The following is a 17,156-nucleotide window of genomic DNA, read 5'->3' as shown; positions in this document are numbered from 1 at the left end:
CATAGGCATACCCACTGGTGGTCACACTAAGTTCCCAGAGTTTACAGCATTAGAAAACTGACACATTCGACCAATCCAAAGGTTGGGATCTTAAAAGTTGCCAATACTGATTGGATACAGGATAGACATGCCAGAGTCTGTGTGGAGGCCAGATGATCTCTCTTAGTTCTTAAGCCAATGTTTTAACCCAAAATACAATAGACTGTTTGAGAGAGAGGGGGAAGTACAGTAAGAAATGGGGAAGAATACTGGGTTACAGTATTTTAGGTGGGTGGGTGAGGGGAATATTACTAAGAGAAGTAAACAAATGTTGCATATTGAACAGAAGGAAAGGAAAAGATATGAAAGGATCAACCAGTTTACTGATCTATGTCTTTCACTTCTACCTCAAAAAAGTCTGGGAAGTCCAGGATGGAATAAATATTTAGTGGTCTTATCATTGTGCCTGACTGCAGCTCAACACCACCTCTGTGTGGGGAATAGCAATCTATCAATTGTTGATATGTCCAAGGGATTGTTCTATAATCTGCTTTATGTAATACAAGTTTTAATCTGTCTTACACTACAATACTCTAACGTTTGCTATTGTTGTTGATGGATTTAAAAGGACTCAACTATGAAGTTGGCAGTCCCTCCAGCCTCCGGTGAAGAGAAATAAATCAAGAGAGAATTTAAAGTTCCCAAAAACTGATAGGTCTATTACTTTTGATTAATACCTGTAATGTGTCACTTTACATAAAGAGGATTAAAAAAGAAATAAGCACCTAATAATAGTAATATGCCAAAAGAGTGAAAGACACACATATACAGCATATTTAAAAGTAATTGTCAACTATTTTGAAATTTGGTAGTGAGAAATGAATACTTTCTCAAATCTGTACATTTACTCCTGGTGGCTGAAGACATTTGGTTGTCAATATGCCTGTCTCTTTGACAACAGACAAGATAAACATTAAGGGAACAAATACTGTACAGCCACAGTCATTGTCACAGCGATTTGTCGAAAGTGTTTACTACTTTACTTGTCTCTCTGTATTGAAATACTCTAGTGTACACATCAATCTGAGTGTTAAGTAGTCCACAGGCAGTTATTGTGTTTGCTTTGAAATGTAGGTACTGAAGTTTCAGTCTTGTTAGTACGTGTTATTGCACAGTAAATTAACTGCAACACTGTGTGTGTATCGTGGTGTCATATCTACTTACAAAAATTGCTTACTGCTATGTTTATTATTATTATTTTATTATTATTATTATGTTTGTTCTGTTCTTTACACAAATCATTCAGTGCATTTTCTTTTCTCTACCCCATGTCAGCAATGGAAGTGTACTACTTCACAAGTGATATGGTGGAAATGATTTTCTGCTACGGGTTGGCAAATGGAAGGAGACCGTGAACCCGTGCCCTCTAAGGGGGGAAAAAATATCCACATCACAGAGTATCATCCAATAATGTGTTCAGCCAACTTTTTCAGCATCTTAAGGACAGAGGTTCTCTAGCACCTAAAAGATGAACAGTGGATGGCGTCCGTCAGTTCACATACAGCAAGCCACAACCTTGAAGGAGCATGTGCTGCATTTACTGGACTTATGACCTGGAACCAGTGTGCGATGACTGGCAGCAGCAGAGGGTGTGAACCATTCTCTTTTCTGGGTGGTGCTACACGAATAATTGCTGTATCCATACCATCTTCAGTGCATCCAGGCGCTAAGGCCAGAAGACCTGTGTAGCAAATTGCAATCCTGTCAGCTGATTGGTTTGTGGGATTGAAGGGACCAGACTACTAGGTCCATCAGTCCCTTTTTCCACAAACTTTAAACATCCACAAAGAATTTAAAAAACCAATGGAGATGACAAGAGACGACACAGGACAAGAAAGACACAGACAGAGACCAGAAAAAAGGAATTAAAATCACACCAAGTGTGATAGTGGTTGGCCAACCATAGAAACAAAAAAGGAAAAGCCAACCACCAAGAAAGGCACTAAAAACCCCAGTCTAAAATCGTATGCCAAAGGTCAGACACAACACAAAAAAAGGAGAAACACTTAGATCAAGCGATAAAAACCCCCTGCACAAATAAAACTCAAAACTAAATCTGCCATCACAACGTCATCTGATAAAAGCGCAGGAAGTGCATCAGGCAGCGCGAACATCTGCCTGAGCGGAGTTAAAAGCAGGCAGTCCAACATGATCTGGACCATAGTCAAAGCTGACCCACAGCGACATAAAGGCGGGTCCATGCGGTGCAATAAATGGCTGTGTGTTATCCAGGTGTGGCCAATGCGCAGCTGGCAGGGGACAACAGAGTCCTTGCGAGAGACCCGCAATGAGGAGCACCACACACCGGTAGCCTCCTTGATGGCCCGAAGTTTGTTGGGTGAAGGACGGGTGCATCATTTTTCACCCCAGGTGTGAAGTATCTTCTGCCATAAATCTGACCTGAGGTCACTCTCCGAAAGGACAATCTCCAAGGCTGGTGCACCGACAGCCTGTTTGGCCAGCATATCAACACGTTCATATCCCGGGATGCCGACAGACCCGGGGTCCACACAAAGACCACAGAGTGGCCGCAACGGGCAAGAGTATGGAGGGACTCCTGGATAGCCATCACTAGATGAGAGCAAGGGAAACACTGGTCAATAGCTCCCCCACTTGGGAGCACACCTAAAATCACAATCCTTCAGAACACTGTGTGTCACCATCCACAATTAAGGAAGGAAAACTCAAAAGAAAGGCACTTTTGAGGAGGAAAGGCTCCCTTGCAACTGAAAAGTTATTAGATGCAGCAGAATAAGAATTCCTTCCTTACATGATTCTGTGATTTTTACAGTTAACTACTCTACTCAGTCTGTGCCACCCCCCCCCCCCCCCACAACACACACACACACACACACACACACACACACACACACACACACACACACACTCTCCATCTCTCTCTTCCCAATAAAGTGAGCAGTTTCTATGCACAACTGAATAATTCGAGAGGGGGGGGGGGGGTGAAAAAATACATTGTTACTTTAGTTTGTAGTATGTATGCTAGTTGTTAAACCTTACCCTCTGCCCCATCTGGAATACTTTGACTTTTGTTCAGCTTCTGCTATTTGCTGCTCTTCTCGGTCCCGGGCCTCTTGTTCTAGATTCCTTCTTTTTCCTGTCTTCCTGTCTCGCAAAATAGCACTAACACCTTCTCCTGACACTGATGGGTCTAACTGCAAAGTAATATTAACCAACACAGCTGAAACTAAAAACAGAACTATTAACTTTTCTATTTAACATATGATTAATCACTTAATTTAATAATTTTTTGATACTTAATATCCTTCTTTTATAAAGGGGAAAAATGGGATTAAGTAAATCATTAGAGCTTATTACAGAAGATATCAAAATGAGATATGATAACATCACAAATGGACGCAATACTGCACAATCTGTCAGCTGTTCAGTCAAATTCTAGTTACCATGAAATCTGAGATATTTAGAGGTAAAACTAACCAAGGAAGAGGCAGAGAAGAACTCTTAAATGCACAAACATGTTTACAGACAGACCCACATCTTTGAAAAGCTCACTGCAGTTTTAATGTAGACAAATTATTGTAAACATATTTGCATGGTTCAAGGATTCACTTTCCAACAAAACTGGAATTAAAGCAGGACCAACTGATATAAAATGTTAATATACCGGGAGGTTATAATTAAACTTTTGCTACTTGAGAGGGCCCCCCATGAAAAACAAATGACCGTAGGACAATGAAACTTTGTGGAAAAATTTGTAAGGACATTCAGAAGAGAAATAATGAATAAACCACCAAAGGAAATGTGTTTTAATGACCACCTGAGGGGTAACACTCTAACTGCACACCATGTTTGAGTTCCAGGTTATAAACATTGCTGAATGTGACGACCACCTGCATCCACGGCAGCCTGGAACAGCACTAGGGATACCATAACTGTTCACAATACTTTTCAAATGGTGGACCATGGAATGTTTAGCTGTAGAGACATGGCTCATGCATTGCTTAAAGATCACACATTGTGTCCAGATACTTGACCATGGTAACAGTAACTTCTTCAATTTGTGGCACAATTGGCAGTTAGACTCTCCCAGGAGCAATTCCCAAATCACCAGTTAATTCAAACCTCTGAATCAAGTTGTTCTACTCCCGTGCAAAATGAGGACTTCGCTATACTCTTCCACTGTACTGATACTCAAGAAGAGCACCAGCATTGTTGCTATTGTTCTGACAAAATAGCTTTATGAGCAAAGTTTTGATCACCTTGTCCTGAGCCATGTTCACTGTCTGCAACAGTAATGCAGTCTTGTGTATCAGCCCTAAGTCACTGTGCCAGTACTGGCACATAAGGGCAAGTCATGTCACTAACACTACTAACAATGCAAACCTTGCAGCACACAGTCTCAACATAATTCCATTCATTGGGTATCCATATAGTAAAAAAGTTTTCTGTCAATACTGGCTCAAGAAGCAAATTTAATTATAACCACCCTGTAAATAATGGCACACCATTTCTTTCAAACCTTCCACATATTTTACTTCTCCCCCCTCCTCCAACACACACATCAAGAGCATATTTTGGCCTATTTTACATCCCTATCTTTTATAATGTTTTAAAATAACTTTATTTTTATTTACCATTCAGTTTCTATCCAAATTAAAATATGTTTGGAGATTTTGTGCTGCTGTTAGTCTTTCTGAACTTTTTACAGTCTAAGTAGTAGGCCTATGTTAATATGAAACATTACATTGTTGATTGAATACCAACATCCAATCTTTATGTTAACTAATTTTACTTGTGTGATAAAAAGTTAAAATTGGACAAATAAGGGAGACTATTAAGAATTACTAACCTGGGCAAACATTTCATGTTCTCGTTCCTGAAAATCTTGAATCTCCTTTTTCAGTTCGTCTTTGGATTGCAAACCAGCTTTCATTCCATCTAACATTTTGGCATTACCTTTTTTTGCTCTTCCAGGACTAATTCTGGTATCAGAATTCTCTCTCCTGCTCCTTGTATCACTGCTGCCATCCTGCTTTATCTTTCTATGGGAGGTATCTTTAGACTCATTTCTGCTTCTTTCAGGAAAGGTGTCACGGGTTTTAGTTGCTCTGGTTTCCTGACCATCAGTTTCAAAAGATTTCTTCGAAGAAGACTTAACTTGTGAATACTTCCTAGGGGGTGACGCATCAGAATCATTATCTGACTTGTTTCTACCAGAAGGTGAATTCTGCCTATGCTTCCAACGTGATGGTTCTCCATAATTTCTTGAAGGTGATACACTATCCCTGCTATGTTGTCTGTTCACTGAATTTTTGTCTTTGTACTTAGAGTGAGTTTTTTCAGAACTGTGACTTTTATGCAAGTTATCAGCAGTATCTTTCATAAATTTACTTGCAGAATCAAATCCAAGACTCTTCTGATTGCTTCTACTTTCTGGAGATTTACTTCTTTCATTTCTGTTATAAAACTTTTTTGCAGGAGATTTTTGGTCAAACTTTTTATTTCTTATGAGCTCAAAGTCATGTTTCTTCACCGAGTTTTGATGGCCTTTCTCTACATTGTACTGGTCTATATTTTTCCTTTGTGATGACCCAATAATGTCAGAATGATTTTTTGTTGCTCTTGAGGGTGAACTGTACCTCTTGGTAGTTCGGGACGGTGACTCTCGATGTTTTGAGCTTCCCTCTGTACTGCCATCTGGTAACTGTTGCTTGTGTTTCTTGCGAGAAGACTGTTCTGATCCTTGTTGGTACCTTGATCTTTGAGCAGTGTGTTCATCTGGATACTGCTTCCTATGTCTACCCTGACTGCTGGTTTGATGCTGTTTCACTTTTCTAGGAGGCGATTCAGAAGCATGCTGCCGCTCTCTTTGCTTGGGTGGTGATCTACAATACTTCACTGGCCTTCCTTGTGGTGATTCATCTGCTCCTGGCTTTCTAACTCTATGAGGAGATGATCTGTCAATAAAATCTTTCCTTACTTTTCTTGGAGGAGATTCATCGGAATCCTGTTGCTGATTTGATCTCCTAGGAGGTGATACATCTGAATCACTTTGATTCCTTGATCTCTGTAATGAGTATCCATCCAAATTCGATTTCCGTGACTTCCTGGGTGGTGATTCATCTGAATCATATTTCCGTGAGTGTTGCACTTTTTCAGTTGCACTCAGTTTTTTCAGTCTTCCAGAGTAATCAACATGGGGTTTCTCCTGAACTTTCTCCTTGTCCTTCGAGGGCATTTGAAACTCACGAGACTTTTGCCCTTTCCTTGGAGGGGATGCATCAGAGTCATTATCACTTCTATGTACAGTTTTTTTCCATTTTGCACGTGGAGGAGAAATGTCTGCATCACTATAGTTTTCATTAGTCCTTGACAATTTGTTGTTCTTTTTTGGTGCTGCTGAATCATCTAACTCACTGGAATTTCTTATAATTTCATTCTGTAATGTTTCATTCTTCTTAGAGTTGCTACGGTCACTAACTTCTTCTGAACTTCCATTATACTTTGGCTTTTTTGTAACTGCTGGTTTTATGTCAATGGCTGTGATTTTTACATCATCAAGACCATCCTCATCAGCTACAACTTTCCACCGCTTTGTCCCAAATTGTTCCAATCTTTTAACTTCTTCAGGGCGCTCATCAATTATTCCTGCAATTTGTGGAGCATCTTCTGCTAAGTTGTACAGCTCGATTTCATCATCATCTAGTGGTCGCATATTCTTTATGTCGATGTCATCATCCACAATGCGGAATCTGGAACAGTATGACAACAGAACTTAATGTGCTGCTTCATCTGAGTACAAGACAGTATATCAAAAGCTACAAAGAAAATTATTTGATTACAGTTGACATCAAATACCTTACATCATGGTTAGAATGTACTCTTCAGTATCTTACGAACTCAGCGAAATGTTTTTATGAACACACATCCACATGCTTGTTTCCTTTTATCTCACAATCTTAGTTTACAAATACTTAAATATCGTTGTAAACATCTGATCAAAAATTTCCATTAGTATAGCACAATCCTACAACCGATACAAGTCTCACAAAGTGAATGAAAAAAGTTTTTTGCTCTCACAAAGGAATATCGATAAAATGTAATTTACACTAAACTACATGTGGATACTTTGTTATTCCCCATGATTTTCCTTTAGATTAGAGTAGTCAATCTTTTCATCCACTGCCCACTCTTACCTCTGTCAGCAACGAAATTTTCTAACTACCCACCGGTTCCACAATTACATTCTTTTATAAAATAGGGAAGTAACTTCATAAAATTTATGAAGCAGAGTTATAGCAAGTTAAAACAAGTAATAATAATTACTTTTCAAGTGCTTAATGTCAAAATTTTATGAACATATAACGAAATTTTTTTAAAATCCCTACTGCCCACCAGGAAAGGTGGAATACTCAGTAGTGCATTGCAGGGACCAGGTTCACCTTTGCTGCTTTAAATGGTGAACTAAATATTTTTTGTAGCAAGTAATAGCTCACTGTGGTACAAGCTAACTACTGCAAAGAATTACAAAACATAACACTGAAAACTCTGAAATTCACTTTGCCACAAAATAGCCATCAACATTATTACATCAGACAACATACAAGCCAAACCCATAAATATATTTCCACTTTTGAATTCGGACTACATTAAAAATAACTGGCCACTTTATGTGATAACTGTCACGGAGTATAACCACCTTAAATATTAGAAAAATATCAATTTAAAAATGGCTTTATTTGTTCTACACATAACATTATCTGGCTTCCCAAAACAAAGTAATGTATGAGGGAAAAAAAGAAACAAGGAAGAAAAGGTTTTAAAGTGCATGTCATATATTCAGACCTTGTTTCAATAGTGATACACGTCCAATTTAGTTAATTTCAAGAACTGAAGCTTAAACATACCTGAGTGATGACAATAAAAAGAAACAGTAACCCCATCCAACAAGTGATGGACTGTAATATTCAGGTATCTTAGTCAGAGAACTGTCATCACACAACTATGTTTATGCCTCAGCATCTCTAAATAAACAAAACTGAGCGTTTACCAATACTGAAATAAGGCCTTCATATGTATTCAAGATATGAAACTCATTATGTGGAACACAATGTCACTGTAACTAACAATGGTATACCTACAAAGGAAATCAAATACTAGCTGTATCTCTAGTAGTTTCCCCATATTTGGATCCACAGCCTCAAGGTGTATTCTGAAGGACAAAACCATTATTCCTACCACAGGCTTTTTAAATTGTTGGAACAAGCCGAAGTCTTAAGTCAACACTTATGCTGCATTACTAGCCAGCTTTGACCAGTGACCATTTTTCAATGACAGCTGTTGATGCTTAAAATTACTGCTGTATTTGACAATGGAAATGGACAAAAATTAAATAGTATAGGCAATGTAACACAAATGCTGGAAGCAAAAGAATCATTCTGCAGTCAGCTTCAAATGCCAATTCTCTAGATTTTCTCAACAGTGTTCTTCGAAAAAAGTGTTGTCTTCTCCATTTGAGTTCCCGAATACTTGTGTGTTGTCTCAACTTATCAGTCAAAAATCCAGCAGGCCGCCTCTGAACTCATTTGATGTCTTCCTTTAATTCGATCTACTGTCAATCCCGAAAACTCCAGCAGTGCTCAAGAATAGACTGCATTAGCAAACTATATGTAATCTCCTTTCCCAAAATTCCCCCAATAAACCAAAGTCAACCATTCACCTTCCCTACCATAATCCTCACATGCTCGTTCCATTCCACATTGCTCCGCAACTTGATCCCAGATATTTAAATAATGTGACTGTGTCAAGTAGGATGCTACAAGACACTACTAATGTTATATCCAAACATGATGAGCTTGTACCCCCCCCTCCTCAATTCACATTAACTTGCATTTTTCTATATTAAGAGATAGCTGCTATTCATCATGCCACTAGAAATTTTGCCTACATCATCTTGTATCCTCCTACAGTCACTCAACTTCCAACATTTTTCACACACCACAGCATTCCCAGCAAACAAATGCAGATTACCACTCATCCTGTCCACCAGATCATTTATCTATACAGAAAATAATAGTGATCCTATCACACTTCGCTGGGGCACTCCTGACTATATCCTTGTCACCAACGAACATTCGCTGTCATGGACAACATACTGGGTTCCATTACTTAAGAAGTCTTTGAGCCACTGGCATGTCTTGAAACCTATTCCATATGACCATACTTTCGTTAACAGTCTGCAGTGGGGCACCGAGTCAAACGCTTTTTGGAAATTTAAAAACATGGAATCTGCCTGCTGCCCTTCAGCCATAGTTCGTAACATATCATGTGACAAAAGGGCAACTCTACATGTGTAATGCTTTCTAAAATTGTGCCAACTTGTGGACATAAAATTCTCTTTCTCAAGGAAATTTATTATATTCAAACTGAGAATATGTTCAACAGTTCTGCAGCAAATTGATGTTAAGCATTCTGGTCCATAATTTTGCGGGTACTTTCTTTTACTCTTCTTATATACAGGTGTCACCTGTGCTTTTTCTCAGGGACTTTGTGCTGGGCAAGAGAATCTTAATACATGCAAGCTACATAATGGTCAATGCCATAGAGTACTCTTTGTAACATTGAACTGGGATTCCATCTGGACCTGGCAACTTACTTGTTTTCAACACTTTTAGTTGTTTCTCTAAGCCAGGATTGCTTATTAGTGTGTTGTATATAAGGGAGTCAGTTCAATGGTCAAATGATGGTATGTTTGTATGATTCTCTTGCTTGGACAATTTCTTGAACATGAAATTTAAAACTTCAACTTTTATTTTGTTATTTCGAACTGCCACACCCGAGTGCTCAACGAATCACTGGATAGCCTTAGACACGCTTAGTGATACAGGAGCAGAATTTTATTGAGTTCTTGGCCAGATTTTTTGCTAAAGTATGACACTGCAGTTGTATGCTTCATGCTTAGATCTTCTCACAGATGCACAAATTCCTAGAAACCATTGCTTGTCGTTTTTGTATTTTCTTTTGAACTGACATAACATGGTTCCACAGCAATTTCTGAATTTAGTTGTTAAACCATGGCGGGTCTTTTGCATCCTTAATACTCTTACCAGTTCTTCTTAGTTCTCCTGATCATGATTTATGATTTGTTTAAGTTTTGCCCATAATTTCTCTATGTCTATCTTACTTGATTTAAGTGATGTCAATTCATTGTCTAAGTGAGATGCTAACAACTGCTTATTTGCTCTTTTTAGCAAAACACTTTACCCGCCTTCTTGACTGATTCATTAACTTTTGTAATCATAATTGGTGGTGGGAGGATGTATTGGACAGGTCTTGCATCTAGGTCTATAACAGGGGTATGAGCCATGAGGTAAGGGGTTGGAGGCAAGGGTTGTGTTGGGATGGACAAGTATATTGTGTAGGTTCGGTGGATGGCAGAATACCACTGTGGGAGGGGTGGGAAGGATAGTGGGCACAACACTTCTCATTTCAGGGCACAATGAGGGGTAATTGAAAACCTGGAGGAGAATGCAATTCAGTTGCTCCAGTCCTGGGTGGTACTGAGTTACGAGGGGGAATGCTCCTCTGTCGCCAGATGGTGAGACTATGGGAGGTAAGATAAGGTACAGGAAATTTGTTTTTGTACATGGTTGGGAGGATAATTCGGTCCATAAAGGCCTCAGTGTATTTTGATAGGGACTGCTCGTCACTGCAGATGTGATGGCCACAGGTGGCTATGATGTATGGGAGACGACATGGTATGAAACGGGTGGCAGCTGTTAAAATCGAGGTGTTGCTGGTGGGTAGTAGGTTTGATATGTACAAAGGTACTGATGCAGCCATCTTTGAGGTGGAGGTCAGCATCTAGGAAGGTGGCATGTTGTGTTGAGAACGACCACATGAAGTGAATAGCAGAGAAGGTGTTAAGGTTCTGAAGGAATGCAGATAGGGTGTCCTCATCCTCAATCCAGATTGCAAAAATGTCATCACTGAATCTGAACCAGGTGAGGGGTTTAGGATTCTAGGTGTTTAGGAATGATTCCTCTAGATAGCCCACAAATAGGGTGGCATAGGATGGTGTCATGCGGGTGCCCTTAGCCATACTGTGGACTTGTTTGGGAGGGGAAAATGTTATTTCACAAGCAATACAGAAAGTTGATCAGTGAAAAACTTACATGGAGCAGTTGCTACCACAATCCCTGACAAAAAACACTAACTCAAAAAAATTCCATTAAAAGACCTCAGTACAATTTGGTAAGAGCATCTTAAGTGGATGGAACAGACGTGGCACAATGGCAGGAAATCCTTCTCCTGTCTATATGAAACTTAAATACAGAGAAACATAACCCCCGTTCAAATAAAACAAAAAAAGTTTCCAGTCATTAGTTCATTAGTTAACTGCATTGTCTACAGACCATAACAGCACCCTCTTGCTATGATGTGGAATATGTAACTCAACACCTGACTGTGTGGGGTGCCCATGAGGGATTTTTAGATGAAGTACACTTCCATCCAATCCACGTAATGGTAGGTGTTAGAGACTTCAATGCACAGGTGTGATTCAAAGAAACAGCCTCCACAAATGTAACGATTAAAATCCTTATCAGATGCTGAGATAGTCATGACCATGTGCCACAGCTTGAAGCTCTCCTAGAAAGCAGTGGAGCTCACATGAAACTACATACAGAAAGCTGGTTAAACTTGAAATTGATAGCTGTGAGAATTTCGGGAAAAATTCAAGTGTGTTTCAAAAGATTAGCAAAATGGGAGATGGAAGTACTGTATTTGTCGCAGTACACAAGAATCTCCAGTTCATCAAGGCAGAAAGTGAAGCTGCATGCAATACTGTTTGGGAAAAACTCAGTACCAAGAATGAGCATAAACTTATAATAGGGATTTTATCAAAGACCATTCATCACACCTAGATGTATGTTGAAAACTACACAAAACCTCAGTTTGCTAGTACATACATTTCCATACTGTCATTGGAAGAGACTAATCATCCATCAATCACTTGGGATTAATACAGATTTTAAGTAGCGGGTATGGCAAGACACACTGCAAAACAATACTGAATGCTTTCTCTGAAAATTACAAAGAACAGACGGTTCTGATACTCACTAATCATGAAAATATATTCGATCTAACAGCAACAATCAGACCTGACCTTTTTGGTTGGTTGGTTGATTTGGGGGAGGGGGACTACACAGCAAGATCATCAGTCCCATGGGATTAGAGAAGGTAGTCAGCTGTGCCCTTTCAAAGGAAGCATCCCGGCATTTGCCTGAAGCGATTTAGGGAAATCACAGAAAACCCAAATCAGGATGGCCGGATCTGGATTTCAAACATCGTCCTCCCGAATGCGAGTCCTGTACGCTAATCACTGCGCCACCTTGCTCAGTACCCAACCTTTCTGTCAGAACTGACAATTATTACTGAACTAGATAAGGCACCTAACACAAAAATGGAGGTTTGCATGTTCAGAAAGCTAGATAAAAGTGGCAGTAGTGTCATATCTCAATGGGACACTTTGAACATTTAGCCCTGGACAGAAGCAGGTGGAAGAGCTGTGGCTCAAGTTTAGTAGAATATTTGGCCACGCAGCGGATAGATCTGTTCCTTGTAATATAGTTAATAATGGGAGAGATTCTCCATTATATAGAGTCACCTTAACTACTACGGAAACAGAGACTACTATATTGGATGCAAAACACAACATGTGTTATGAACAGAAAGATGCTAGCCTAACAGAAACACATTTACTTATCAAGAAGGAACATATGTGAACTGAGTTCAGCCTTTCTGCTTTTGATTTGCTACCTTCAACTTCAGTCCCTGTCTCATCCATGACCATCTTAACACTAACTTTGGTGTCACTAATAGCCTTTACATGTGACTTCTTTAGAGGAATAGTAGCTAAAAATATATCACGAAATCAAAAGGAATTCGATCATATGTAAGGCTATTAGTGACACCAAAGTTAGTACCAAGGCACTTATGGATGAGACAGGATTTGAAGCCGAGGTCTGCCAAACAAAAGCAGAAAGGCTGAATTCAATTCACTAATGTTCCTTTACAAAGGAAAATCGATGACTATTGCCACAGTTTAATTCTCGCATCACTGCAGAGGCAATGATCAGATTCTACACGGAATTTGCAGCCGAGTTAGGTTTCTTTTGTATGTCATATACACTTAGCCAAACATTATGACCACCAATCTACTATCAATATAATGCCATCCCAGCAAAAGCAGCGTCACCTGGCATGGAAACATTGGTAGTCAGAAACACGCATGGTGTAAGGAATATCAGAAAGTGTGCTGTCTGTGTGCAGAATGGGGAAGGCTCACGATCTATTCGAGCTTGACTGAGGGCAGACTGTAATGGCTTGGGGGCTCAGCACAGGCGTTTTGGAAACTGCACAACTTGTCAGATGTTCGAGGATGCTGTGGTGTGCGTCTTCAACACATAACGACACCGTGGTGAAATTGCGTACAGATATCATGGGGTTGGGTAGCCAACCCCCATTACAGATGACAGACATCACAGGATGGGCAGACTGGTCAAACAGGACAGGCACTGAACTGTGATGGATCTAATATCACACTTCAATGCTGGGCAGAGTACAAGTGTGCCTAAACACACAGTGCGCCGAACACTACTAACAATGGACCTCTACAACTGATGACCCATGCATGTGCCAATGTTAACACCACAATTTTGGCAACTATGACAGACATGGGCACGTGACCATCATCACTGGACATTGACTGAGTGGCAGAGGGTTGCAATACCTTCTTCTTCAGGCCGACGGGAGGGAGCGACTCTGTCTTCTCCCATGAGAACAGCTCCTTGACACATGTACTGCAGAACAGAGACAAGCTGGCAGCAGCTCCATTATGCTCTGGAGAACATTCAAGTGGGCATCCATGGATCCAGTGGAAGTCATGCAAGGCATCATGATTGCCAAAGAGTATCAATAAACTGGCTGCAGACCACATAGACCCCTTTATAATGATAATATTTTTTGACGGGAGTGGCATTTTTCAACAAAAGACCAAGAGTGTGATGGAGTGGTTCGAGGGACACAGTGGTGAGTTCTACTTTATGTCCTGCCCCCCCCCCCCCCCCCCAACTTGCCAGATCTGAACCTGATTGAACACATCTGGGATGTGATTGGATATGGCATTAGAGCTGACCCTCCCCCCCCCCCCCCCCTCCTTCCTGGATTTACAGGAATTAGCTGACTTGTGTGCACACTTAACTCCCTCCAGTTACCTGTCAAGGCCTCATTGTTTGCATGCCATAACATGTCGCTGCTGTTACCTGTGCCACAGGTAGAAATACCGGCTAATAGGTAGGTAATCATAATGTTGTGGCTGATTAGTGTATATCACAGATACCTCAAAGAAAAAACTGTGCCAAATAGGTGGAAAAAAGCAGAAGTGAGGCACAACCTAACATTCAATATCTCTAATCTATTGTAGAAACATAGAAGAAATTCTGAATCCAGATATATCTAGGTATTTCTAACAGAATGACCTCCCCTCCATGCCCACCAATAAAATTCCAACTATCAAAACACAAATCACTTTTCTCACTTGAGATCCTTGAAAGCTGTGGATAACTGCAGTAGCACAGATTCAGTATTTCTTGACGTCTGAAAAGCATTTGACTCAAAGCCACCCCTATACTTAGTACAAAAAGCACGATCATATGCAGTATCAAGCAAAATTTGTGACTGAACTGAGGATTTTTTGGTCAGGAGAATGCAGAGTGTTAGATTGAATGGTCAATTAGCAACAGATGTAGAAGTAGCTTCATGTGTGTTGCTGAGAAGTGTCTTGTGACGCTAGCAGTTTATGTTGTACATTACTAACGTTGTGGACAATATTAATAGTAACCTCAGACTTCACAGATGGTGCAGTCATCTATGATGAAGTACAGTCTAAAAAAAGCTGTACAAGTGTTTGCCATACCTTAGCAACGTGTTTTAAATTTTCAGAAATGCAAAATTTCGTACTGCAAAAAGTGAAAAAACTTAGTATCCTGTGAATATAGTATCAGTGAGTCAGTCTAAATCAGTCACCTTTAACAACAATTCTAGGGATATGAACTGGAACAGTTGTATAGACTTAGTCCTAGGCATAGCAGGCAACAGTCTTCAGTTAATTAGTATGCTACTAGGAAATGCTATCAATAAACAAACGAGACTGCTGACAAAATACTTCTGCAACCCATCCTAGAATATTGCTCAAGTGTGGGCAACCAATACCAAATTGGACTAATCAGAGGATACTGAACACACACACAAAGAGTGGAGCATAAATGGTCATGTGTGTGACCCAGGGGAGATCATCATGGAGATGCTGAAAATAATAAACTGGCAAGTGGTTGAAGATAGTTGTATGTTATCCCACACACCTACAAGAACCAGCTTTAAATGAGAAATCCAGAAATACTACAATCCACCCGTCCTTGTCCCTGTAATGCTCTGAAGATCAAATTATACTGATTACAGCACAGACAAAGATGTTTAAGCAATCATTCTTCAAGTGTTTCTTACATGAATATATCAAAAAGCAGCCCTAGGCAAGTGGTACATTGGGAATTAACCTACGTCACACACTTCACAGTGGTTCGCAGGGTATGGATGCACACTTTCTCAATGAAAAATGTAGCAACATGTATGTCATTTATATTACCATCTCTTACAATAATCTTATGGAACTTTTTCTGTTGTTTACATATTATGAATCACACTTATACAGGAAAATTAAAAAATTGTGTTCTCTCTTAACAGTCACAGAGTTTGTGTTATTTCACAAATAACTGCTAATTTCACATTCACATTTTTGTGGAATTTTTCTGTCTCTACCTATAGCAGATTAATGCGTGGCGCACAGAAACATGTAACAGAAAATAGCATTCACTCTAGCTTTATAGCATTAGCTCTTTTTCCACCTAAAGTACACACAACAACAACAACAACAACAACAACAACAACAGACACCTAAACGTACACTCCCGTGGTCACCAATGTTCCCCATTCCCTCAACACCAGCTGGAGTGCACAATCACATGCTTTATTGAACCTGGATTCATCTGAAACCATCAGTGACTCTTTGGCCTACAATGTTTGGTGTTTGTATTTTAACGCGATGTTTTCACTAAGCTGTTACTGTTCATCAGTATCTCCTGAAACTGTTTAATCCATATTTGAATCAACTCACAGAAAATGAATGAATGTAAGGATATTTTCAGTAAGATGGAACAACACCACACAAGCCACTGACAATCTTGTCAAGGGTGCTCGAAGTTTGGCAAGAAGAAGACAATCAGCAGAGACTGCACAATCTCCTGTCCATCTTAACTGCCTGAGTCCTCTTCCTGTGATTTTTTTCCTATGGGGCAAACTGAAGAGTCACATGCACTGAAATAATCTTCATACACTGGAAAAGTACAAGCAGAGCATTGAAAATGCTTTGTTGATACCCTTCAGGTAGAACAATGTGTGGCTCACAGCTTGGTAAATCAAGCACAGTGCTGCATTGACATCAGCGGTGGCCATTCCAGCGTCATGTCTGACATTCAGGATTTATCCCTTGTCACTCTTATAGCAATGATTTTTGAAACAATTTTATGCTGTATTAGGCTCCATCTAAAGTAAGTATTTTTTATTGATGTTCACCTCTTTTCACACAAGGTCTGTAAAAAGTACAACTGCTTCTGCGCATCCACATGTATTCTTGCTCTTACTAGCCTAATTTTATCATCAAAATTTATGTAAAGACATCAACTGGATATTAAATTTCCCACGACTTCAGCCACAAAACAGATGCTTCGAATTTTTTAACTAGATTTAGTGAGGCATTTGATCTCTGCATCTTTGGTTTAATAATCTGACTTAAGCACAGATATGTGATACACACTGTGTCCCAGTACCAATTCTGCTGAGAAAAAAGGTTTCTAACAAATTTTCAATATAAGACTCCCCCCCCCCCCCCCCAATAAGTTGGCATCTGACTATTTATTGACAACAAGCTTTAATATACCCTCCTTCTTCTGATCAAAATAGCCAAGTCACACTGGCTTGCTAGTGTGGACATTGCCATCAACAACATGAAATACTCAGCTATA

At 39.7% G+C, this 17,156-nt stretch overlaps 1 protein-coding gene across 3 annotated transcripts in view; it reads right to left on the bottom strand.

The window, feature by feature from the left end:
• Nucleotides 1-17,156, bottom strand: part of LOC126162307 (BUD13 homolog) — a 46,295-nt gene that overhangs the window by 17,215 nt on the left and 11,924 nt on the right. For 2 of the 3 annotated variants that reach the window (XM_049918730.1, XM_049918731.1), the window contains exons 2-3: nucleotides 4,868-6,770; nucleotides 3,058-3,212 (exon numbers count right to left, since the gene is read on the bottom strand). In XM_049918730.1, the coding sequence (XP_049774687.1) occupies nucleotides 3,058-3,212; nucleotides 4,868-6,770 (2,058 nt within the window). Of the gene's footprint in view, nucleotides 1-3,057; nucleotides 3,245-4,867; nucleotides 6,771-17,156 lie in introns of those variants that run through there. The other variant, XM_049918732.1, reaches the window with a different exon arrangement.

Source organism: Schistocerca cancellata, chromosome 2 (genome assembly GCF_023864275.1).
Source record: "Schistocerca cancellata isolate TAMUIC-IGC-003103 chromosome 2, iqSchCanc2.1, whole genome shotgun sequence".
NCBI lineage: Eukaryota > Metazoa > Arthropoda > Insecta > Orthoptera > Acrididae > Schistocerca > Schistocerca cancellata.
This window is presented reverse-complemented; position numbering and strand designations above follow the sequence as displayed.